The sequence below is a fragment of the Staurois parvus genome, unplaced genomic scaffold (assembly GCF_062004578.1).
Source record: "Staurois parvus isolate SC_StPar_1 unplaced genomic scaffold, SC_StPar_1.0 ptg000053l, whole genome shotgun sequence".
In the NCBI taxonomy this organism is placed as follows: domain Eukaryota; kingdom Metazoa; phylum Chordata; class Amphibia; order Anura; family Ranidae; genus Staurois; species Staurois parvus.
Window position 1 is genome coordinate 4,829,608 of NW_028317849.1, and position 25,154 is coordinate 4,854,761.

The 25,154-nt window shown below is 40.6% G+C and overlaps 1 protein-coding gene across 2 annotated transcripts in view; it reads left to right on the forward strand.

Annotated features, from left to right (window-relative positions):
* Positions 1 to 17,927, forward strand: part of LOC149470089 (occludin-like) — a 95,917-nt gene extending 77,990 nt beyond the window's left edge. For both annotated transcript variants that reach the window (XM_089667503.1, XM_089667498.1), the window contains exons 5-8: positions 481 to 648; positions 2,965 to 3,136; positions 3,586 to 3,627; positions 16,452 to 17,927. In XM_089667503.1, coding sequence (XP_089523629.1) covers positions 481 to 648; positions 2,965 to 3,136; positions 3,586 to 3,627; positions 16,452 to 16,553 — 484 coding nt within the window. In that variant the 3' untranslated portion in view covers positions 16,554 to 17,927. The remainder of the gene's footprint in view (positions 1 to 480; positions 649 to 2,964; positions 3,137 to 3,585; positions 3,628 to 16,451) is intronic.
* Positions 17,928 to 25,154: the final 7,227 nt, after the last annotated feature.

The following is a 25,154-nucleotide window of genomic DNA, read 5'->3' on the forward strand; positions in this document are numbered from 1 at the left end:
AATGGCACTTTAATTCTTCCAGAAGTTCTGGCATTTTTTCAGGTGCCTAGTGTGCATGGACCCTTTTGAAAATACAAGTGGCATTTGACTCTATCTAAGCACAAATAATTTGTGAAATTAGTTTACCTGGCTGATACTGTATGTGCAGATGTGTACCAAAGTACATCTAAGATCCCACTGGCATTGCTAATGTCATAACAAAGTTCCGTAGCTCAATCTATCACTCTATGATTTTCTTCTCGGAATATTCACAATGTGTGGATCCATTGTGTTCATATATGAAAGTTTGATTCCTAGGATTGGATTATATAGTAGTTTCTAATTTCTATTTTAGTGTTTTTTGCCAGTTTACATACATTAAGTATATCCAGTGTTTAAATCCAGTCTACTGTATGCTAGCTGACTCTGACCAGTTGCAGGACAATGTTGACATTTATTCTCAACACTTTTATACTGTCCTTTATTTTTCTGCTAATACAGCCCACCTATATCAGTTTCTGAGACCCAAGAGCACAGCACAAGTAGACCTCCAGTCCGCAGGGGTCGTAGATGGAGGAGGAATCCAGAACTTGACGAGTCTCAGTATGAAACAGATTATACAACAGCATTTGAATCTGGAGATGACAGAGATGAAGAAGAATGGGACAGGTAAGCTCATAAAAAATGGAACCAAGCAGATAAAAAGCAAAAAAAAAGGCAAAGGAAGGTAGAGGATACATTTTGTAGGATTGTTCCTTTAAGAACTGAAACTGTGAAAAGCACAGGGGCTCCAGCTGTCATGTTGCTCAGGAGGACCCTGTATTCATTGGACAAAGTAATTTTTTTTTCCAATAGAATCAAAAGTAGAGCCTGCTATTGTAAAGATCAGAATTTCTATTAGTTTAAAATAATTAACCTTTGAAAACCATATTTTTAAAGAGGTGATCTCAGTAGATACTCAAAAGGCCACAATACAAGAGTGTTAATAAAATGTATCAGTATATGAGTGTTGTCCATGAAAGGGCATTGAGGTGCAGCATTATTTTCTCTTCCTAATTCATTGTAAACGTCATTCCTATGTTCCCAACTCCTCAGATATGGTAAGGGAAAATTCCTCACCAATAATGCATCTCATTAATAAACATGTATTTAAAACAAAGTGATCAGATTTTCAAAATGAAAAAAACCCCTACTGACTCTGTCCATTTTTAACCACACCTAAAAAATCCCACCACCATTGATATACAGAACCTGTGACTATTCACTGCGTTACTCTAAACACATAAGCCCAGGTCCTCGTACTGTACCCACAAGCTACCGCTAACACTGGGGAGAGAAGAATGTCTCAGCATAATTTTTAGGAAAAAATTCCCCTGTATCGGTGGTGTCATTGGAAGGAAAACACAAAAGCTGTACAAAGGGTGGGGCAGCTGATGATGGGGACAGGCAGTACAAGGGAGCAATTTATGGTGAGCGCAGACAGTACGGGGGGAGGGGCAGTTGATGGTGGGGACAGGAAGTACAGGGGAGCAATTGATGGTGGCTGCAGACAGTATGGGGGGAGGGGCAGTTGATGGTGGGGACAGGTAGTACAGGCAGGTCTGACGATGGTGGGGAGAAGCAGTACAGAGGGAGGCAGTTGATGGTTGGCACTTGGCAACCTTGGGAAATATGGATGCTGGTGGCATGGCGTCATAGCTCCTTGATATTCAGCACTGTTGTTGGACCCTCCACTGTACAGAGAGCTATGTCCTCTAAAAACTGAACAGTAGGAAGTTATATATTACAAATTATATACAGGGTGGATCAGTGCTAAGGGTGAGGAGCATGTAACTGGTGAGGTATTGTGATGCCTTTCCTTCTACTTTAATTGGTATTTAGGTTGACATATTTAAAGTTTAAGCCTGGGATAAAATTAATCCATCTCCTACCCCTCCCACTGATCACTAGGGTGAAAAAAAAAGTCTTTCTAAATCTCCGATTTCACGTATTTTAGGCTGTGATCATTTAGGGTCAGGTCCTTCTCTTCTCAGTTCACTTCCTGCTGGTGTCCTTCATTCGGGCACCTACCTTACTGCCTATGTGATGTGAACAGTTCCCATTTGCTGTCCGCTGGAGTACACTCAAGCTCCAGTAGACAACTGGCTAGAGGGAAGTCAAGAGGACCGAATAGTGAAGGACAATCTGCGGCACTGGATTAATGGTCCCCACAGACAGAAACTGTGTCAGCGAGGGACTTGGATAACTCCATCCAGGTCCCTTGCTGACTTCCCTCCCCCCAGCTTAGGTGACTATAATTCAGCAGGTGAGATAAACTAAACACTTGGCAGGATGGGTTAGAAGGGGTGAGAGATAGGGATGGTAGGAAGATGGGAGTCCGGAGCTGGGTTTTAATCATTCTTTATGATCTTGAGGGCGTCCATCTTGTACACGTTGATTGTAATAGATTATTATGAGCGTAGTCACTTTTCCCATAGTATCATTGTGAATATTATTTTGTTGATTGTTGCATTGATATTTCATACTGGTTTTTGCTAGGGATTGTTGGTATATAATTTTGGTTCACCAACCTGTGAATTTTCTGGTCCATGTTATCCTGTCATCCCTCCCTTGATTTTGGGAGGTATTTATGAGAAGTAGCAGCCCAGCAGTTTTGAGTATGATTTAGGCCAGGATTGGCCAAAACATATCAGCTGGGGCTACCTTTGCTTTAGCTTGGTATGTATTAATATTTATTAATGGATGGAGTGCTGGCTATTTGGACTTGTATGGCACTCTAAGAGATTCACTGCCTAGTACAGTGGTTGTCAACTTAGAAGGTATATGGGGCCTCAAATGATGTCACCAAAGGGGCCACATATAAAGATTATTCTTTGTAATGTAGCAAAAGACTGTCATAATTACATGCAAAAGAGTACACAATGTTGAAGAGAATTTTTAATTGCAAATTTTCTTTATTGTTCTGCTGACATTTTCTTTATATAGCGTCTATCCACCCATCACTTCAGACATTCAACGGCAGGAGTACAAGCGAGAGTTTGATTCTGATCTCAAGAAGTACAAGAAGATGTGTGCAGAAATGGACAACATCAACACCCAACTGCAACAGCTCAGCAAACAGCTTGATGGACTGACTGCGGGCACTGTCCAGTACCAGGTACTGTGCATTAGCTGTCAGCTATAGATGATTTTGATTCCTTGTGCTTCCAAAACTGTATACTATATCCAATAGTGTCTGTTCAGGACTGTACTTTGAAAATTAAAGCTTAAAAAGACCTCTGGTTTTCAAAATGCAGTTTAGATGCTGTGGTAAGCATCCTAAGAGGAGACCTAACACTACACCCTATAAAAAATTTACCTAAACTGCTCAATCAGGGGTTTGGGAGTGCACCATAGAACATACATTTAGCACCAATATTATAGTGCAAACTGTTCAATTGAAGAACAAGTGCAGACAATTTAGATGTGCGTAAATGCATAGATCTGGATAAGCCTTTGCTGCTATAATTGTGTTTATGAATACACCTCATGCTACAAACCTCAGTATAATTACTATCCTAATCTCTTGATATCATCACCTTTTTTATTTTGTGTTTGTGATTGCAGGGGGTGGCAGAGGAGTACAACAGACTCAAAGACCTTAAAAGAGTAAGTGACTCACTTTCATATAAAATCAAACATGCCTACTGATTCCATTTCCTACTAAAGGCATCACAATGTGAAACATGCACAGTTAGGATTTGATACAAGTATCCATTTGCTGCACACCAGTTTTGGGGCACAATAAGTTCAGGCAGTAATATTTGGCTCAAGTGGCACAGAAATAATTGCTTTCGTTAGAGCCATTCAGGTTTTTTGCTTTGAGTCTGTTTAAAAGGCCAGCTAGAAGTAGTCATACTTGGCTGGACTCGCTCTGTCTTGTTGAAGAAATTTTGCTGCTCATCGCGGTGAGGCACACTTTATCCCTGTTGTCACGCTCAGCAGGCAGTACTGAGGGCTGAATGCAATGGTGATTTCTAAGTGTTAAACTGTTAGTGAGTAGATGACATTATGTCTCCTCATGGTCTAGAGAAGCGGTCTCCAGGCCGAATGTGGCCCTTTGCATGGCTTTATCTGGCTCTTGGGCACTATGCTACCAACTGACACCAATGATGGAGCTCCATTCCCCCATTCAATGGGGCACTATTGTTCTCATAGATATCAACAATGGGACATTAATCCTATCCTTAAAACCAATGATGGGGAACTGATGCCAGGGCATTTTCTACTCCCACTGGGCACAGTCTGGCCCTCCGTAAAGCCTGAAGGACTGTAAACTAGCCCTTTGCTTAGACATTTTGGAGACCCTTGGTCTAGAGTGATCCAACACATCTATATAAATGTAAATGAGTCATAAAATACTCTTTTTCGTGCCTTCTTTTGGATCAATTAGGTTTTAGATGTAGATGTCATATACATTTTTTCTTTTCTTTTTTTTTTAATCAGATTTTATTTAGAAAAAGGTATTTTTACATTTTTGTAAAAAAACAGAAACAATCTGCCACGCAGGGCGAAACAGACAATAGTGAGAGATAGAAAAAGAGCGATCACCTCGGTGTCCACAGAAATCTTCAGGTACATAAAACTTAACAGTGCCTAAATATAGCATAGCACATCCAGACACAAATAGCTTAAACTCCCAAAAAGGCATAGGGCACGCGAACTCTATCCAATATGACCATATGGTGTCAAACTTTCATATAGCATTTCTAAGATAGTAGATGTGTTTTTAGAAAGAGAGCTGTTAGGATCTATTATCCATTCAGACAGAGTGGGTGTCCATTCTATTGTACAGCGCTGAGCAAACCCTTTGGCGCTATATAAACTCAATGTAATGTAATAATGGGTGGTCAGGGCGAGATCTATTTGTAATTAATCTGTGAGCTATGAATAATGCACAAGAGATGGTCAGCGCTGAGATTTGGTCAATTAAGGATAAATCAATAAATCTGAGCAGACAAATAATGGGGTTAACCACAAGGTTGGTGCCCAGAACACCGTTAAGGGTCCCTACCCTCTACGCCCAATACCTCTGCAACTTGGGACACCGCCACAAAAGATGGATAAGGGATCCTGGGGATTTTCCACAAATCGCACAACTTGGATTTTCTCGCACACCAATATTATATAGAAATTCAGGGGTTTGGTAAACCCTGTGTAAAATGAATATCTGCCTGAGCCTGTGAGAGGGGGATAGGGAAACCACCTGGAGAGATTGCAAAACTTCCTAACAAATGTCACCAGAGATTGGGTCCACATCCCTCTCCCAATGAGCTTTACATAGCATGGGAAATGTTAAGAGAAAGCAATCCAGCAATGTAAGGTAAGTATCTGATATCAAACCCTTAGTGATGGAGGCCAAATTTGTTTTCTTAAACAAGGTATGAACATGTAAAGTTGTGACATGTCCCTTTTGCTGGTGAATGTTAGGCAACCAGGTCTTGGATGGATTTCCTATAGCTGTAAAAATGAATCCTCATGTGAGGGCATTATAACCTGCTGGGTCATACTGGCTCTCTGGAGTCCTGCTCCATACTTGACCCTCAAACCTTGTTCATTTGTGTGGTAGTGTTATACCTAAATGCCTCAATGCCTCAATGCCTTTGCACCTGTTCCCATGTCAGTTTCTGCAGCTACAGCAACCTGCAAGTACGTAGAAGCATTAAAGTGCCTAATTCCAGATTGAGAAAGTAATAAAAAATCTTGAACTACCACCGCCTCTACTGTTCAGTGTCTGTTGTTGGAACAAGGGGCATGTAGATGTAAGACTGAATTAATAATGGAAAAAAACTGTTAGGGTTGGAACACACCTTTGTCGTAATGCACACATAACATGTGGTAATGCACACATACACACATTATGTGCATGACCATTATGTGGCGAAATTAATTTTCAGTGGCACCTCAACTCAACAGAGAGGCAATGCAGCTCCAACGCACATGCGTAGCAGCACACCACAGAGCTTGGACCAACCAGTGAAGAAAAAATGCTACATCTCCATTTTTTGTTTATTTCTGTGCAATGAGAGCTCATGCACACATGTGATAATGTTATGCACAAAAACAGTAAGGCCTCAAGGTGCAACAACCCCCCAAAAAATCTAAGAAAGAAAAAGATTTTACCTATATAGGTTACCAGTCTACAATTTGGACAGCAATTTTACTACCTTTATCCAGTGAGCAATCTGGTATTGTGCCAAATCCTCAAAAACTGGAGTGCCCCCTCACCTTCCTGCCAGGTCCCTCAGGACCAATGGGCCTTATGAATCAATACTACGGTCCTCCCAGTCCTGGGTAGTCTTCTTAGCAATGGTGGTGGTACTCTTTAACTCCTGATGTGTATTCCACCTCCAGCCACATTAGATTTTCCTCAAATTAAATCAGTACTTTTATAATAGAGATGAAGTGCGTGTTCTACTTCGGTCCTCCCAGTTCTGGGTAGTCTTCATTACCAATAAAGAACTAAAAAAGTGGCCATACAAAGCTTGAATTTAAGCTAATTCTTGGTAGATCATCCACAATTTGAGCTGTGAGTGGCTCTATCAGCACCCCTCCACTCTCCAAACTGTGGTCTTTTGATCGACCCTTGTGAAAGAAGCCTATCAGAAACAGTGCATGCATCCAATTAGAGCAGCTGCTGCTAAATACCATAACTGGCTGTGGGGATTCTCTATTCATGCTGCTTCGAGCTTTGTATGGCCACTTTTTTAGTTCTTTATTGGTAATGAAGCCTGCAGTTTGAAGTAGAACACCCACTTCATCTATATTATAAAAGTACTGATTTAATTTGAGGAAAATCTAATGTGGCTGGAGGTGGAATACACATCAGGAGTTAAAGAGTACCACCACCATTGCTAAGAAGACTACCCAGGACTGGGAGGACCATAGTATTGATTCATAAGGCTCATTGGTCCTGAGGGACCTGGCAGGAAGGTGAGGGGGCACTCCAGTTTTTGAGGATTTGGCACAATACCAGCACAAGCACCAGAAAATCACTTGCATATTATGTGAAGTTAGGCCATATATGTGGACTATTTATACTACGGCATTTAGGATATATGTGGAGACAGTGTGCAGTAGTATGGTCCATTAGAGTTTTTTTTGCACGGTTCACTGAGTTACCACATCCCCCAGGGGATGCACACACTGTGTTTGCACGTATTCATGATCCCTCAGTTGAGGATCCAGGAGTGGGAGTGTGATCAAATTTATCATTGATATTGCATTTATTTATCTATGACTTGTTCCTGTCATCATTGGGATCAGTACAACCTGATGAACACTTTTCTTCCACTGAAAGTCCATCCTCATCTACTCTGCATAATTAAGATGGCATTCAAATGATACTCAGATCCTAACTGGTGAAGGAGGATGTGTTCTTCCCACCTGATTGATCTGCTGGCACTAACCATTTGGAGTCTTCCATATTGACTAGATCTTTTATCTCAAGGACCAGTTTACCACCACTCTTCACAGTCAATGGCTTTTATGGAAGAATGTAGAAGCTCAGGTTTTGAGAGACGGGCCTCTCTGGTTCAGTATTTCTCACACTGTTAGCAGCTAGGAAGTCTACCTCCTGCAAAGATCTGCCATTGCACAGAAAAGCATAGTGAAATGTTTTCACCTCATGAAGTACTCCGTGTAACAAATCCTGACCTTTTTGCAAACGGGTCTAGATTTAGACTAGGTTACCATCAAGGGAAAATCTCGACCCTTGCAGAGCCTCATGTAGCTTTCTCTATGCCACCACCTGTGACTCTGTGAATCACCTCTGCAATTTGTGTGTCTGAGATGGCAGCTTTGTCCTGTAAAAAATCATTTCTGGTTTTGCACAAAAATAAAGTAGTACTGAGACCCAGAGACTTGTTCCTATGGTAGTTTCTGTCTTTCACCTCAGTCGGGAAATTGTTCTCTCATTTATGTTTAGATCCAGAAAGTAATTTCTCCTCACACTTCCCATTAAAGCCCCGTTCTATTAGATCCATAAATACCTCTTCAGCATCAGGTAACTGTTTCCCAAACTTACAGGACTGCCACGTAGTCTTCTATTGACATGTTTTCCATGTTTTAACAGGTGGATGTTCAGGCCCCATCTGATGGCAGCTGTGGGCATAAGGTCATTTAGGTCTTGTGGTTTTGTTATATGGACATGTTAGCATTTTGTTATTGCTGCCCACCCCTTAGTTGAACTGCTTTTGGAAACCCCATTTATCTTGAATTTTGTGTCCCTTAATGAACCAGAAATAAAGATTTTTTTTATACTTACCATAAAATTAATTTCTTGGAGTTCAATAAAGGACATCTATTCTACCCCTATGTTTTGTGATCTATTATTGCTCCTCTACAAACTAAGGCACGTGAAGCGTTTGAGGGATTATATCAGACTGGACACTTTTTTTCCAAATCCTGCTGTAGGTGGCAGTATATCCCAAGTGTCTTTTAACCCTGTGGGGTAGATTTACTAACACTGGTGCACTCAGAGTCTGGTGCAGCTGTGCATGGTAGCCAGTTAGCTTCTAACCTCATTTTGTTTAATTAAGCTTTGGCGATCAAACCTGAAAGCTACACCAGATTTTGCACTCCACAGCTATGGGGGAGAAAGCTTCTGTGTCCATGACTATAACCTTAACATGGGAGGGGTGGACTTTGTACCTAGTTGATGAATTTGTACCTAGTTTCCCGCAAAGTTCAGCACTGGTTCACAAATGTGTCTATTTATTTATTTCAATTGGCTATATATAATGCTTTTGTAATTTACAAATCAACTGGATGAAGTGGATCCTTCCTAAAACTTCAGGAAGAGATCACAGCCTTTTTGTATCCAGAAGGTGCTGTGTCCCAATTCTCAAATCCAGCTGCAGTGAGCCAGCTGCAAAGGAGGCATTTTCCGGATGTCCTCCCTGGTACCCCAACCCAAAGGTCACCTCCAAAGATGTCATGTAGCAGACACGGAATAAGATGTGACACCCGCTTTTTTTGTTCCATCTGTCCTGGTCAACCTGCTCTCTGTCTCAAGGACTGCTTCCATCGATACCACACACTAGTGGAGTATTAGAATAGGGTACAGCATGGCACAGTCTAGGACACATATTCACCGTTCTCACATAGGGTCTCGAAAGATGTTAGATAGTAAGGAAAATGTCTTTTGCATTTTGAGAGACCCTAAAATCAGAGGCTGTTACAAAAAAAAGTTAAAAAAAAAACATAAAAAAGTTAAAAATATTGAAACATTGAAAAAGATAAAAAAATATAAAGTTTTAATTTTACTGAGTCGTGTTTTATTGTTAACCGTTGTTTTTTTTTTTTTGCAGGAACACCATTCAGCTGCAGCACCAATCTGTTTATTCTGACAGCAACAGGGTCTTGCTCTCAGAATATATACATCAATGCGTGCAGCGCTGCTGGATGAGGTGTTTCATCCGCAGTTAAAAAATAACATATGTGCCCAAGCATAGGGCATGGGGTGGTCAGTGGTTCGATCGCTCCTATGCTTCAGCATATATTTTTTTCATTTTTTCTGGCAGATTTCTTCATCCACATGGATAAATTTGAATGGAGAAATCTCTGAGGTTCTTTTTTTTGTTCAGCCCATGGGCTGAACGAAAAACAGAACACTGCAGGTATGCCCTACATTAGAAGTGTGTGGATGCAGGGCGGTATGTTCTAATGGTGGGTATACAACACACTTTTTCTGGAAGAGATGTCTTCATCCACATCCACATCCACAGGCTGCATGAAAAAAAACATTACATATATGCCCAACAAGGACCAGTGATGTACAGGTATGTCTCTGGATATTGAGTGGTTATACCGGGATGATTCCTGCAGCTAATTAGCCACTGGATTGCTTTTACAAGCATTGGGAGGGAATGTCCCCCAGGGCCTTCCACGGCTTTCTCGAGCTCTCCCGTCCCACTGGGGAACCCGAGAATACAGCCGGTGGTTCTACTTGCTGACCATAGAGCTGATCAGAGACCGGAAAGGCTCCAATCATCTCTATGGTCCAAGAAACCAGAAGCTACAAGCAGTTCATCATTTCGGTTTTGCCAGATATAAACAGCATCATTTTTAAAAAGGGAAAGCATCTGGTCACACTAATCTTGGTGTAGAGGAGTCTAATAGACCCCAGATTTCTCAGAAAAGAGTACAGTGCAAAAATTAAAAAAAGCAAAATAAATTAAAAAAATTAAAGCACCCCCGTCCCCCCGCACTCATGTGCAAAGGCGTACGCAAGCGTTTGCCCCGTGTCGGTATGTAAACAGCAGTTGCACCATGCATGTGAGGTATTGCTGGAAACATCAGATCCAGGGCATTAATTCTAACTTTAGACCTCGTGTAAATGTAGTTTGTCGCTGTTGCATGGGGCTTGTGCAGTTTTAAAGCATGTCATGTTTGGTATCTATTTACTCCGCATAACATCATTGTTTATATTTTACCAAACAATTGGGCAATATATTGTGTTTTGTGCATTAAAATTCAGAAAAGTATATTTTATCCAAAAAAATAGCATTTGAAAAATCACTGCACAAGTACTGTGTGACATAAAAAATTGCAACACACACCATTTTATTCTCTAGGGCCTCCCTTTTAAAAAAAAATTTAATGTTTGGGTTCAAAGTAATTTTCTAGCAAAAAATATAGATTGTTTTCATGTGAACAAAGAGTGCCAGAAAAGGCCTCATCTTCAAGTGGTTGAAAGAGTGGGTGATGTATGCTAATGTTGGGCATAAAATGCCAGGATAGCACAAAACCTACCCAAATGACTCCTTTTTGGAAAGTAGACACCCCAAACTTTTTTCTGAGAGGCATTTAAGTTTATTAGATATTTTTTTATAAGAGAAAGTAGAAAAGGTAATTTTTCAAAATGTTCAGTCTTTTTTTGTTTATATCACAAAAATAAAAAACCCAGTGATCAAATACCACCAAAAGAAAGCTCTATTTGTGTGAAAAAAGGGCATACATTTAGTTTGGGTACAGCGTTGCATGACTGCCCAATTACCAGTTGAAATAGTGCAGTACCGAATAGCAAAAAATGGCCTGGTCATTAAGGGGAGTTAATCTTCCGGAGGGCAAGTAGTTAATTAATTTCTCGAAGCAGATTTTTCATTAAGTACAAAAATCATATTATTTTATGCTTTGTTAACTTTGGAGACATTTCTTATCAACTAAATTGTTTCCAGGTTGAACACATGGCCCATCAACAATTTTCAGGCCACACTACATGTTATACTGTATGTATGAATGATGGTATTTATTAGGTTAAATCAGTACTCTTCTCTTACTTAGGATGAATTCATATTATATGCGGTAGTAACTATGGGGGGATGGACTGGTAGGAAGAGTAGAAGATTCCATTATTAGCTGAGGGCAGGATAGGCTTCCCTGAAGAGATAGGTTTTCAGAGATCGCCTAAAAGTAAGCAGAGTAGGCGATAGTCTGATAAATTGGGGTAGAGAGTTCCAGAGGATGGGGAAAGCTCTGGAGAAGTCCTGGAGATGAGTATGGGAGGAGGAGACAAGAGAGCTCGAGGTCGTGAGGTCGTGCGAGAAGCGGAGAGTACGGTTTGGGTGATATTTGGAGACAAGATCGGTGATGTAATTTGGGGCAGAGTTATAAATGGCTTTATATGTTATTGTTAATGTTTTGAATTTTATCCGTTGGGCAACGGGAAGCCAGTGGAGGGATTGGCAGAGAGGGGTGGCTGATACAGAACGGTTAGCAAGGTGGATGAGTCTGGCAGCAGCATTCATGATAGACTGAAGAGGGGATAGCCTGCGATGAGGTAGGCCAATGAGGAGGGATTTACAATAGTCAAGGCAAGAGATAACAAGTGAGTGAATAAGTTGCTTGGTAGTTTCCGAGGTTAAGAACGGGCGTATTTTGGAGATGTTGCAGAGGTGAAGTCTACAAGATTTGGATAGCGATTGGATTTGGGACTGAAAGGACAGATGGGAGTCTAGGATTACACCTAGTACCCTGGCATGAGGGTAGGCACTGATGATTGTGTTATTGATCTTGATGGAGAAGTCAGGGGGCATGGGCTGGAGGGAATACTAAGAGCTCAGTTTTGGAAAGATTGAGTTTGAGGAAGTGGAGTGACATCCATGCCGATATGTCACTTAGTAGGTTAGTAATGCGAGAGGAGACTGAAGGGGTGAGGTGAGGGGTAGAAAGATAGATTTGTGTGTCATCAGCATAGATATGGTACTTAAAGCCATGGGAGTTTATCAAGTGACCAAGGGAAGAGGTGTAGATGGAGAAGAATAGGGGTCCAAGGACGGAACCTTGAGTGACCCCTACAGAAAGAGGAAGTGGAGAGGGGGAGGCAGAGTTATAGGTAATGCTGAAGGAGCACTGCGATAGGTAGGAGGAGAACCAGGAGAGAGCAGAGTCTCGGAGGCCAAGAGAGTGGAGTTATTTGAGGAGGAGGGGATGGTCAACCATATCAAAAGCCGCAGAGAGATCAAGTAGTAAGAGTATGAAGTAGTGGCCATTGGTTTTAGCAGTTAGTAAATCATTAGTGAGTTTTAGTAGGGCAGTTTCAGTGGAGCGTAGTGAGAGAAAGCCAGAATGTAGAGGGTCAAGAAGGTTGTTGTCAGTGAGGTAGGAGCTCAGGCAATTGTAGACTAAGCGTTCTCGGAGTTTAGAGGTAAATGGCAGCAGGGAGATGGGTCTTAAGTTGTTCAGGTTGGTGTGATCCAGAGAGGGCTTTTTAAGTATGGGAGTGATGTGTGCATGCTTTAGAGGGGAGGGGAAGGCACCGTAAGAGAGGAAGAGATTGAAGATGTGAGTGAGGGAGCATAGGATGGAAGAAGAGGATGACCGTAGTAGTTGTGAGGGGACAGGATCCAGGGGGCAGGATCCAGAGGAAAGTGTTGAGGGAGGTTTAGTATAAGGTATGGTAAGTGGGATGGATGTCTGTGCAGTGGTGATGCCCCTACGCATTGTATCAATCTTGTTTTTTAAATGATTTGCAATCTCGTGAGCAGTGAGTGAGGTACTGGGTAGAGGTGGAGCAAGTAGAGAGTTAAAAGTAGAGAAGAGATGACGAGGACTGGATGACAAGCTGTTGATGAGAATGACAAAGTAGGCTTGTTTGGCAGCATGGATGGAGGAATTGTATGTTAAGAAAGCAGATTTATATAAGGTGAATGCTTGGTGAGATTTGGTTTTATGCCACAATTGCTCCAGCGCACGACTATGTCGCTTAAGATTTCTGGTGTCGTCAGTCTGCCAAGGTTGTAATGGTCGGGGCCTGATGCTTCGTGTTGTTAGAGGAGCAAGTGAGTCTAATGTGGATGAAAGCGAACTGTTGTAGACAAAAGTGGCCAGGTCAGGGCAAGACAGGGGAGAGATTCTGTCATAGAGTTGGTCAGTTGCAGAGTGGAAAGGAGCAGGGTTCAAGTTGTGAAGGTTTCTGCGTGTAATTGTTTGCTGCTTGGAGGGATAAGTGTCTGAAGATGAGGACACTGTGAAAGTGATGAGGTTGTGATCAGAGAGAGGAAAGGGGGCGTTTGTGAGGTTGTAGGGAGTGCAAAGACAGGAGAAAACAAGGTCTAATGTATTCCCATCAGAGTGAGTGGAGGACTGTATACATTGTGCTAATGCAAAAGATGAGGTTATTTTGAAGAGTTGGGATGTAGCCGGGTTGTTGACATTAATGGGGATGTTTAAATCTTCGAGAATGATAGTGGGTAGTTCAGAGGAGAGAAAGTAGGGTAGCCAGGCGGAGAAATCATCAAGAAAGCGGGACACCGGTCCAGGAGGCCGATAGATCACTGCAATCCTCAGAGAAATGGGAGAAAACAGCCGGATGCAGTGAGTCTCGAAAGAAGAGGAGGATAGAGAAGGAGGGTTAGGGAGGACTTGAAAGGTGCTCAGTGGGGATAGAAGCAAACCAACCCCACCACCGTTCTGACCACTGGGTCTGGGTGAGTGGGTCCAGAGGAGGCCTCCATAGGAAAGTGCTGCGGGGGAAGCAGAATCTGCTTCTTGGAGCCAGGTTTCTGTAATTGCTTGTAGGTTAAGGGAGCGGGAGACAAAAAGGTCATGGACAAAGGTGAGCTTATTATAGACAGAGCGGGCATTCCAGAGCGCGCATGAAAAAGGGAGGATGGTTTTTGGGAGCACGGGGACTGATATTAAATTGAGAGGATTGCGGCTATTCCTGGAAGAAAGAGGATGCCTGGTGTGGGGGTGAAATACTGGAGGACCAGGGTTTGGGGAGATATCCCCAGAGCTTAGGAGAAGAAGGGTGTGGAAAGTAACATGTGAGCGGGATATACACGAGTGCACATGCCTTCCAGTCCTGGTGTTTGGGTAAGCAGAAGAGTAAAGTATCAGCAGGAGGTGATGAGAGCAGTAGTAGGGAGATGGTAGCAATGAGGGTGAGATGTATAAGCTTTGAGGTGAAGCAGAGGGGTAAAGAAATGAGATTTTGGGAACGCAAGATAGTAATATGAAACGGAGGAGTAGAGGGGACATATTACAAAGGTACATGGAGTGGGACTCAGACTTGTAGGAGATGTTTCCCAGGGTGTTTGCTTATAGTCCATCCAGTGCGTAGTAGAGTTTCTTGTTCTATCTTCCTGCTGCTTGAGTTATCCTGCTTTAGTTAAACTGCTGTGTTCAACTGCGTCTTAACACTCACACAGAAAACTGCACTCCATCTGTGACTCTGGCCAATCCCCTCATGAGCTGATCTAAATTTATAGGGAGATGGTCAAATGAGCACTCTTCTCCGCCCCTATTAGGAACTGATAAGGATCACATGAATTGGGGGGGATATTTCTCAAACACAGACCAGACACAGGCCACAGTCATAAAATAAGTGCAACAAGAGGTGAGAATCAATCAACACAGACAAAAATATATACACTATTTGTTCTGAGATTTGCAGAAAGACTATGTGTTGCTGAAGTTGCAGTTTAGAGTGGAGAGAGCAGATGAGAGCAGCAATTTACCCAGAGATAGCAGGAGCCTATGCATTGCTGAAGTTGCAGTTTAGAGTGGAGAGAGCAGATGAGAGCAGAAATTTACCCAGAGATAGCAGGAGCCTATGCATTGCTGAAGTTGCAGTTTAGAGTGGAGAGAGCAGATGAGAGCAGAAATTTACCAGACTGTTTGAGTTGGTAGTTTTTCTTGAAAACGTCTTTTAGAGCTTCAATCACCTCTTGTTGCACTTCTTTTATGACTGTGGCCTGTGTCTGGTCATGAATGAAGTATGCATTTTGTACACTTCAAATAAAGTTTGTACAAAAAAAAAAAAGGGAGAGCCGTTTGATACGCTGAATTGCGCACCACACTGCCCACTACTGCAGCTGGCAAGAGAGACCTGCCAGAGCGGTGAATCACTCTGGCAAGGTCTTCATTTTAATGTGAATTCAGCCTTAAAATACATAAGATGTACACTGTGATACATTATACATTTTTTTCTGTTTTGATTTGATACATGTTGCATATGTTTTCAACATTGTTATATTCAACTTTAACAATTTATTTAAAGTGTTACTAAACCCACAACAGTACAATCTACATATGCATTAAAGCATGCTTCTTATACTCATTGTGGAACCTAAGGGGTTACTCCTCTGCATTGTGTAAAAATGCTGTTTAAGCCTGTCTTCTCTGATTATCCCCTTCTTCTAGTGTCCCCCTCTTATCTCCTGATAAGACATATCGTGTGGAGTCACTCTGCACATGCTCAGTTTGGTGTGTATAGCTAGACAGGTTTTTTTTATTTCTTGGGAGAGTGTATATGATCAGCACAGGGCCAGTCAGCACTGTCCAGACAGAGGTCAGGGGTCCTGCATCCTCCTAGAGCAAAATGAAACCTCTTACAAGCTTTAACATGTGCTCAGCTGGACACTGATAAAAATCACAAGACTGCTCTAACGGCTGATGAGAAAAGATATTTAGCAGTTTATATTTACTAACATAACTGCATTTCCATGTTGTGTGTACTGTGGGAGACCAGTTATAGTGAATGCAGGGTCCTGGGTTTAGTAACACTTAAAAGCTGAACTCCGGGGAAAACATATTTTTGCACATTTGCTATGTACCAGTAAATCACATCTAATGATGTGTGTCCCATGATGTGCTGCATGAAATAAAACTGTTAGTTTGATTCAGCCCTGGCAGTATAATAAGAACTGAACTTGGGGCACTGAAACTTACAGTTCTGGCTCTCATACAGTGCATACAGTTAAGGATATGTAGGCCACTTGCACTCTACCTATTCCATTCACAAAATATCTTGTATTCTTTTAGCAGAATACAAGGTGTTCTGTGATTGAATGAGGCAGGGGCCTGATATCACTTTCTCCACTTTAATTGGTACAGCCTTGAATTCAGGACATTTCAACCTTTTTTTAAACTTGCAGTTAACCTGAACCTGAAACCTGCCTGTTAACAATTTTCTCTTCATTATCTAGACTGCTGATTACCAAACAAAGAAGACTGAAACCAAACATCTCCGAAACAAACTGTTTCACATCAAAAGAATGGTTAATGCTTATGACAAAGGAAGGGGTTGAAAAAAAAACAGCACATTACAGCAATGCCATGAAAAACCACAAGAGGGCAACCAACACCACTGGATTAAATCTATAATTGTTTAAAATATTTTTTTCATGATAAAATGAGATCAATATAAATTTTTCTTATTACGTTTTTGATCTGATATAAATAGTAGGTTCTTGTTTACATTCATGCGGCCTACCCATTCAGTGACTGCTATAATTGTGGCTCACTGCACCTTTTAGGAGTATCTGTTGCTGAAGTACATTATATTGCCAAAAGTATTGGGACGCCTGCCTTTACACGCACATGAACTTTAATGGCATCCCAGTCTTAGTCCATAGGGTTCAATATTGAGTTGGCCCACCCCTTGTAGCTATAACAGCTTCAACTCTTCTGGGAAGGCTGTCTACAAGGTTTAGGAGTGTGTCTATGGGAATGTTTGACCATTCTTCCAGAAGCGCATTTGTGAGGTCACTGATGTTGGACAAGAAGGCCTGGCTCACAGTCTCTGCTCTAATTCATCCCAAAGGTGTTCTATCGGGTTGAGGTTGGGACTCTGTGTAGGCCAGTCAAGTTCCTCCACCCCAAACTCGTTCATCCATGTCTTTATGGACCTTGCTTTGTGCACTGGTGCGCAGTCATGTTGGAACAGGAAGGGGCCATCCCTAAACTGTTCCCACAAAGTTGGGAGCATGAAATTGTCCAAAATATCTTGGTATGCTGACGCCTTAAGAGTTCCATTGCTCTGGAGTCCAGTGGCGGCGTGCTTTACACCGCTGCATCCGACACTTTGCATTGCACTTGATGATGTAAGGCTTGGATGCAGCTGCTCGGCCATGGAAACAAATTCCATGAAGCTATCTATGCACTGTTGTTTTGCTAATATGAAGGCCACACAAAGTTTGGAGGTCTTTAGTTATTGACCCTGAAAACAGTTGGCGACTTCTGCGCACTGTGCGCTTCAGCATGCTCTGGCCCTGCTCTGTCATTTCACGTGGCCTACCACTTCATGGCTGAGTTGCTGTTGTTTCCACTTTGTTATAACACCACTAACAGTTGACCGTGGAATATTGATTAGCAAGGAAATCTCACGGATGGACTTATTGCACAGGTGGCAACCTATCACGGTACCATACTTGCATTCACTGAGCTCCTGAGTGCGACCCATGTTTTCACAAATGTTTGAAGAAACAGTCTGCATGCCTAGGTGCTTGATTTGAAACACCTGTTGGCATGGAGGTGATTGGAACACCTGAATCCAATGATTTGGAGGGGTGTCCCAATACTTTTGGCAATATAGCGTATATGTGTCTTAAGTGTGTTAGTATTGCCTCCTTTTTGTTTTTGTTTAATATACATTTGTAATTGCTTAAAATATTTCAGTTCTGTTTTTGTCAACTGTTTCATTCAAGTTTTAGATATGAACAGAAAGAGACCAGCCAAAAGACAGAGAGTGATTGTGTGCTTTGATTTTGGAGGAGGTTGGGGCTGACATGGTGCCAAATTCTTAAAAAAATGGGGGGGAGAAGCAGGAGGAGGAGGGGGTTAATTAACAAAGAAAAATATATTGCTACCATGGGGACCACAGTCTTTTCAATAATTAGCTTGTGTCAGTAGTAATCAAGATCTCATTATGCACAATACAGCAGATTTTATTTTTACAGCAGAAATAGGATAATTATATCTAAATCCATCATTCGTTACAAATTACATCGTTTAACTCTCATACACAGCTGTATGAATATGTTAATTAGCACAATGCAAACCTGTCCACCATGAAATTGCATTATTGAAGAGGAATGCCACTCAATGCTGGTTGTTAGATTTAAGATGCTGCAGTCTAAGACCTGTTTCACACTTCAACGTGAATAAGAGCAACGTGAACAGCAAGCTTTCATGAAACATTTAGCAAGCTTTTACCAAGCTTCAAGTAACTTTTTCTAAGCCTTTAAAGTGCCCTTCAGCTCCTGTTTGGAAATTTATACACAGATCTTATTGGGAGTGCTGATTGCCACTTTAAGCAAGCTGCTAGCTGGCTTTCAACAAGCCTCGAGTTGTGCTGAAACCTGCTAACAGCTTGTTTAAAGTGGCAGTCAGTACTCCAATTAAGATTTGTGTTTAACATTTACAAACTGGAGCTGAAGGGCACTTTCAAAGTTTCAACAAAGCTTGCTGAAAGTACTATGTAAAAGCTTACTGTTCATACTGCTCTCATACACGCTGAAGCCCAGGCATAAGTAAAATCTAGTATTTCTACGAGTAGCCTTGTTTGGCATTTACCTATACCTTAGCCGGGCACATCTGATGTAATCAATTGTAATGACCATAGGGAGGAAGAAGTGAAGACATATCTCTGTGGCTCATATGTCCGTCTTCTGTGTTATTGCAATATGTGTTATATGTCAAAGTAGTGGTATCCAACAGCACAAAGACTTTGATGTCAACATTTGGCAAATCAACAGCCATTTTTGTAGTTTTTTTGACTGCAGTGAGATGCACTCTGACACCAGTATGCACTTGACGGACACTAGTAATGTTTACCAAACGCCCTAATTTGACAACCATGTCTACAGGGCCTTGTTAACCAATACAATTTTATTTGCCCTTGAAAGATTGCAGCAGAGTTTTGAAACAAAGTTCTAAATTATTTTTTATGTTTTAAAGCTTCACATCGCTTGAGGTTCTGTACAATTTTCCATTGTGTATTTGCAGCAACTACAGATTTTATCAACCGTATGTTATATTTTTAAGAAACAAAACTAATAAGCACTATTTGCATGTTAAACTGACCACCTAAACCTAAATTAATTTTAGAAAAGCAGCTGGAAAAAAGCAAAACACACTATTTATGGGCTCGCTCTACCTTTACAAGTCATAGATATGAAAGAATCCAAACATTACAAGCCACGGCTAATCCTCAGTACGTAATAGTTGTCAATGGTGGAAACAGGCACAGAGAGCACTCCACCATTTGATTCTCACTGGTTTTATAGCGGGTGTTCATAAAGTAAAACAAATTAGACTGGCAACACTCCCTAGGTTAGGGACTGAAACATCATTAAAGATTATGTATAGAGATCTAGAGCTTTGTTGTTAGTAACTATGGACGACTTTATTTAGAGCAGTGTTTTTAAGTTTTTGTAAATATTAAAGAATATATATTTTTAGATGTTTTAAACATTCTAGGACCAAATCATTCAATCACTTGAATATAAGAAAAATACATTTATCATGTTATAACAAAAATCAGATGCACTGGCATGTTAAAATATGGTCGCTTCCATATATGGTACTAGTCAGGGGCGGACTGACAACCCATGGGACCCCTGGGCAATAGGGGATCATGGGGCCCGTGTCCCTGCCCACACTCAAAACACACCCAAAAAAGCCTATAAAAGGTACCAGAGGCATTTCATGGGGCCCCCTACTGACCCCGGGCAGTGCCCGAGTGCTCGAATGGTCAGTCTGCCCCTGGTACTAGTGTATACAACTTTATGTAAGGAAACGTGAAATCATAGGGTGGGGTATAAGATTTTATACTGTAAATACTGATTAAAATACACTGTAGCAAATGATTATGGAAAGCATTTCTTAACAAACTATTTGTTCATGTTTTATTTGTATTGTTCATGGAAGCTTTCAAAAACCCAACACAGGTCTTAGTACTTAAAAAAGGAGCCTAGGACAACCTATCTAAAATTGACAAAAATTCTTAACAAGAAAATGATCTCATAATTAATTCACTTTTATCGGATAGTATGCAAAGTGAAGTAGTGCCAGTCGGCTCTTTAGGTCTTGGTGCTGACATCTCAGGGAAGTTTCCTCCCCATATCTGTTTGCACTGGTAGCCACTGCTACCTCCTTAGGGTTAGTGTTTTAGTGTATACAGTATATTGAGGTGAGGTTGGTTGTTAAAGGATAGCAATGCTTGGCCTACAATGGATGGTCTTGCCATTGGCATGAATGGAGATCACAGGGCATGTTTGTGGAAGAAAATCCTGGAGAGGAGATTTTTGAAGTGGCAGCTGTGAGTCCCAGTGGGCTGTGCAGTAAAACTCTATGAGGTATGAGAGTAGCTAAGTGTAACACTTGGACAGAGAGAACTTTTAAAGGATGACTTTACTAAAGCTGCAATTATCCTTTACAATTAAACCCTGCAATTTTTTTTTTAAATGTACCCCAGAAGACGTTAGCCATAATGTGCTAGTATGCACTCCATCTTAGCGCATTATGGCTGACTTCCCTATCAAACGGTCCCCTCCAATGCTCCCGCTGGTCATAGGCGTTTCCATCTTCTCTCAGTTTTCCTTCCGGGTTCAGACTGTTCAGCCATTGGATTGCCTGGGCTGTGATAACTTCACTCCCGCACATGCGCTTTGGGGTCACATCATCACAGCACAGAGCAGTGCTGTAAATGTATGCTGTGCTGCACATATGTGGCTCAGAGTACATTAAAGCTAACAGGCAGTGAGAAGCAGTTATGGCAAACAAGAACAATAGGGTCACTTCTATCATAAAAATCCTGCCTGCCAACCGTTTTTAGTTTTTTAGGTCCAATTCGGCTTTAAGAGCTAATTTTAGGTGTTTAGTGTCAGGAATATCGTAAAAGTTAAAATAGAAGTTAAAGTATAATTAAAGGCAAAACTTCTTTTATTTAGTTTTGGATAGATTGGCTCTGGATTACAAACCCTGTCAGTTTTTATTGCTATCTATGTGCCCCTTAGGGAGATTCACTTTCTCTTTGTCCTGTTTACTATTATCGAAGTGAAAGTAAAAGCAAATCACCCTTTGTGGGTTGTCTCCAGAAAAGTAAGAGGGGAAATCTTCCAACAGGGACACTAGTTCTGGTGACCTGGGGATCCCCAAAGAATTCCCCTAATTTGCAGGGATTTCCTATCACTTCCTGTTTGGCTATAGGACAGGAGGCGAAGGGATATCTCCCCAGTGGGTCCCAGATAGAGAAAAAAAATCTCTCAGCTGTTCTAATCCTCTCTTACTCTATCCAAAATGGAAAAATATGTTTTGCCTATAGTTCTACTTTAAAGCTCAGCTCCAGAGCTTTTTTATTTCTAGTGTTCGACTGAATTGGGATTATTTAGAACTAGTATAATAGTTTTGGCTGCTGTCTCTCTGTGTTGAGTATATTTCCCCTGACATCCTGTTGTGCCTGATACCAAATAAACAGAGAGAAAGTAAGGAAAAATATCTCAAATGGGACGCAGACAGCAGTAAAAATCTGAAGACTAAGGCCTTTTGCACACTGCAGCTTGAAAAAGCTCAGTACAGCATTTTTTTTTAATGAGGTAAAATGTAGCCCATAATTTACAATATACCTTTGCACACAGGCGTGTAAATAAGCGCTGCATATTCCTCGGTAAGAAACAAATAGGAAAATCTGCATTTTTGGGCAGTAATGTACGCGGTCTGTGCACAAATGTGCGCAAATACGTGCATATGAGCATGAATTTGAATGAATTTTCTCTAAGAAAATATTGTGTATGCAAATGCACATGTGTGTGCCAATGTGCACATAAATACACACAAAACAAGCGTCTGAAATTACATTTTAAAAAAGCAGATGCTCAAATATCAGTACTGTGTGCAAGATGCCTTAAGTGTTAGGGATTTCTTTCAAGTAAGACAGTTAGGGGAGGATTTTCACTTATTCCCAACACTGAAAGCCTGACCATATTACTACCAGTGACTCATCTTGGTAAAGCTGTAACTGGAATGCCACCTTTGCACAGGCCAATGAGGCCTGCCCACATATTCAAGCTTGCATTTTAACCCTCAGTATTTTCTGATTACGCTTGCTCCTGATGCTATGGAGTCGCTTCACTCATCCCCATGAAGACAATATGACAAAAACCCTATTCAGGATATATTGAGGGTATTTATCTGTATCACACCGAGTATCAGAATGTTCCTGTTTTTGTAATTCTTTCATACATACCAAGGTGTATTACTGTATTCATAAATGAATTGTGTTGCATTACTTTTTTTTTTCATTACGTTAATAAAACATTGTACTTTATTGCATCTCCTGTAGTTTATTCATTAAATAATGAAAAAAATGTACACAACTGACAAGATGTTCTATGCATACAGCTAAAGAGACATTATCATAGTTACATATAGTTACATAGTTAGTCCAGCTGAAAAAAAGACAAAAGTCCATCCAGTTCAACCAAAAAAAAAGAAGTTATAATCCTATACCCACAGCTGATCCAGAGAAGGCAAAAAACCCTGCAAAGTATGATCAAATTTGCTCCTGCAGGGAAAATATTCCTTACTAATCCGCCAAGAGGCAATTGGATATTCCCTGGATACTTTACCTATACATGTTAGGTATCTAGTTATATTCTGTGTATCTAGGAAAGAATCCAGGACTTTTTTAAAGCAATCCACTGAGCTGGCCAGAACTAACTCTTGAGTGAGTCTATTCCACATTTTCACATCTTACTGTGAAGAAACCTTTCCGTATTTTGAAAAATAAATATTGTTTCTCCAGACGTAAAGAGTGCCCTCTTGTCTTTTGTGATGACCTCAGGGTGAACAGCTCTACACGGAGTTCACTATATGAACCACTGATGTATTTATACATGTTGATCATATCCCCCCTTAATCTCCTCTTCTCAAGAGAGAATACATTCAGTTCCTCTAATCTTTCCTCATAGCTGATCTCCTCCATGCCTCTTATCAGTTTGGTTGCCCTTCTCTGTACTTTCTCCAGTTCCCCAATGTTCTTTTTGTGAATTGGTGCCCAAAACTGAACTGCATATTCCAGTTCAGTTTTGGGCATGATTTGTACAGGGGTAATATGATATCTCTCTCTCTGGAGTCTATACCTCTTTTAATACAAGAGAGGATTTTGCTCACTTTAGTACCCGCAGCTTGGCATTGCATGCCATTATTAAGCTTGTGATCTACCAGAACTCCCAGATCTTTCTCCACCATTGATTCCCCCAGTTGTACTCCCCCTAGTATGTATGATGCATGCATATTCTTAGCCCCCAAGTGCATAACCTTACATTTATCAACATTAACCTCATTTGCCACATAGTTTCCCAATTAAACAGTGCATTCATAATAAACAGTGCAATCATAATATTAATGAATTTAACAATTATGATATTGAATTACTGTAGAGTTTTATAAACTCGATTTATTCTAGATGCAAATTTTATGAATTAAGATATTTATTTAAAATGTATTATTGATTTAATTTTATATTATGATTTAATTTATTAATTTGATTGTATTTATTTTTGTATTTATTTTATTTAAATATTTATTTTTTAAACTTTATTTTAATTTTATTTTAATTTCATTTTTAATATTGATATAGATTTTGTAATGCATCTTCCTTGTGTAGTTTAAAGTCCATTTATACCATTGTATATGGTTTTATGGATATTTTTATGCTACATATTGTTAAACATGAAATAATTTAAAAGTTTAAGTGTAATATTTAGATTGATTTGTTTTATGTTCCTTTTAAGTATACTTCGTTGTTTTATCTTGCCCACATCTATGTTGTTCTATGTAGTGAACTTCACAGAAGGTTTGTATTTTACTTCCTGGCAGGAGGCGATCATTTATGCTGCCCAATCAGAGATCTTTTCCATCCGATTGCCTGCTCTATAAGAATGACACGCTGCACCGCACTGTCACCCCTATGAGTAAGTCGGAAGTGACGAAACGTGTCAGGTTGTGACGGTGCGGCGACCAGAAGTGACGTTGACGTTGGAACACCTCTCTGCTTTTTGTTTTACATGGTGATCATGGGAAAGAGGAATATCATGCTTATGTGATACATAAGCATTGGAATGTATGGAATCCTTAATAGTTTGAACCATTATACCTCCATGATGGTTGTACACCATTGGTTATAATCCGCTTATATTTGGAGAATTATTCTTGGAAGCCTGTTTTGCCAACCACGAAAGTGGGAGGCAACAACTATTGGTGAGTGCACATCCATGTGGGGAACACTTTCAGGCACCTGGTTATTATTAGACAGCACGTGGTGGATTCCAAAGAAGGAGGAACAATTTCTGTGGACTTTGGATTATTATATATAATTTTTGTATTCACAGTAATTTACTGATATCATTTTATTGATTTATTCACATTTTATTGTGTTGTAGTTACTATATCAATCCCTCTTTCTGAGTTCATTGATGGATACAGCTCTTCTGAATCTTGAGTATAGGGTTATAGCACCACCTACAGGAGTAGGACACTAGGAAGAAAGGAACACAGCACCACCTATGGGCAGTCCTAGCTGGTATAAAACCCACTGTCTGCTTCAGTCAATCCAGTTCATAACAAAGCAGTGTCAAAAGTATAAACCCCAATAAATGGGTGGGTATTGTGCCTGTCAATGAACTCAGAGAAAGGGATTTTACAGGGACTAATATTAGAATGTTGAATACCTGTTGAAATGATCCTCTTATCTTTTACCAGATTAGACATAATGTAGCTTTTAAAATTTATTTTGCAGTCATATTTATGTACGTCCATATGCATTTGCAATTTATTTAATTTACATGGTGGAGCAAATTTGAATCCTTTATCTAAAACTGCCTTTTCAGCCTCCATTAGAACCTTTC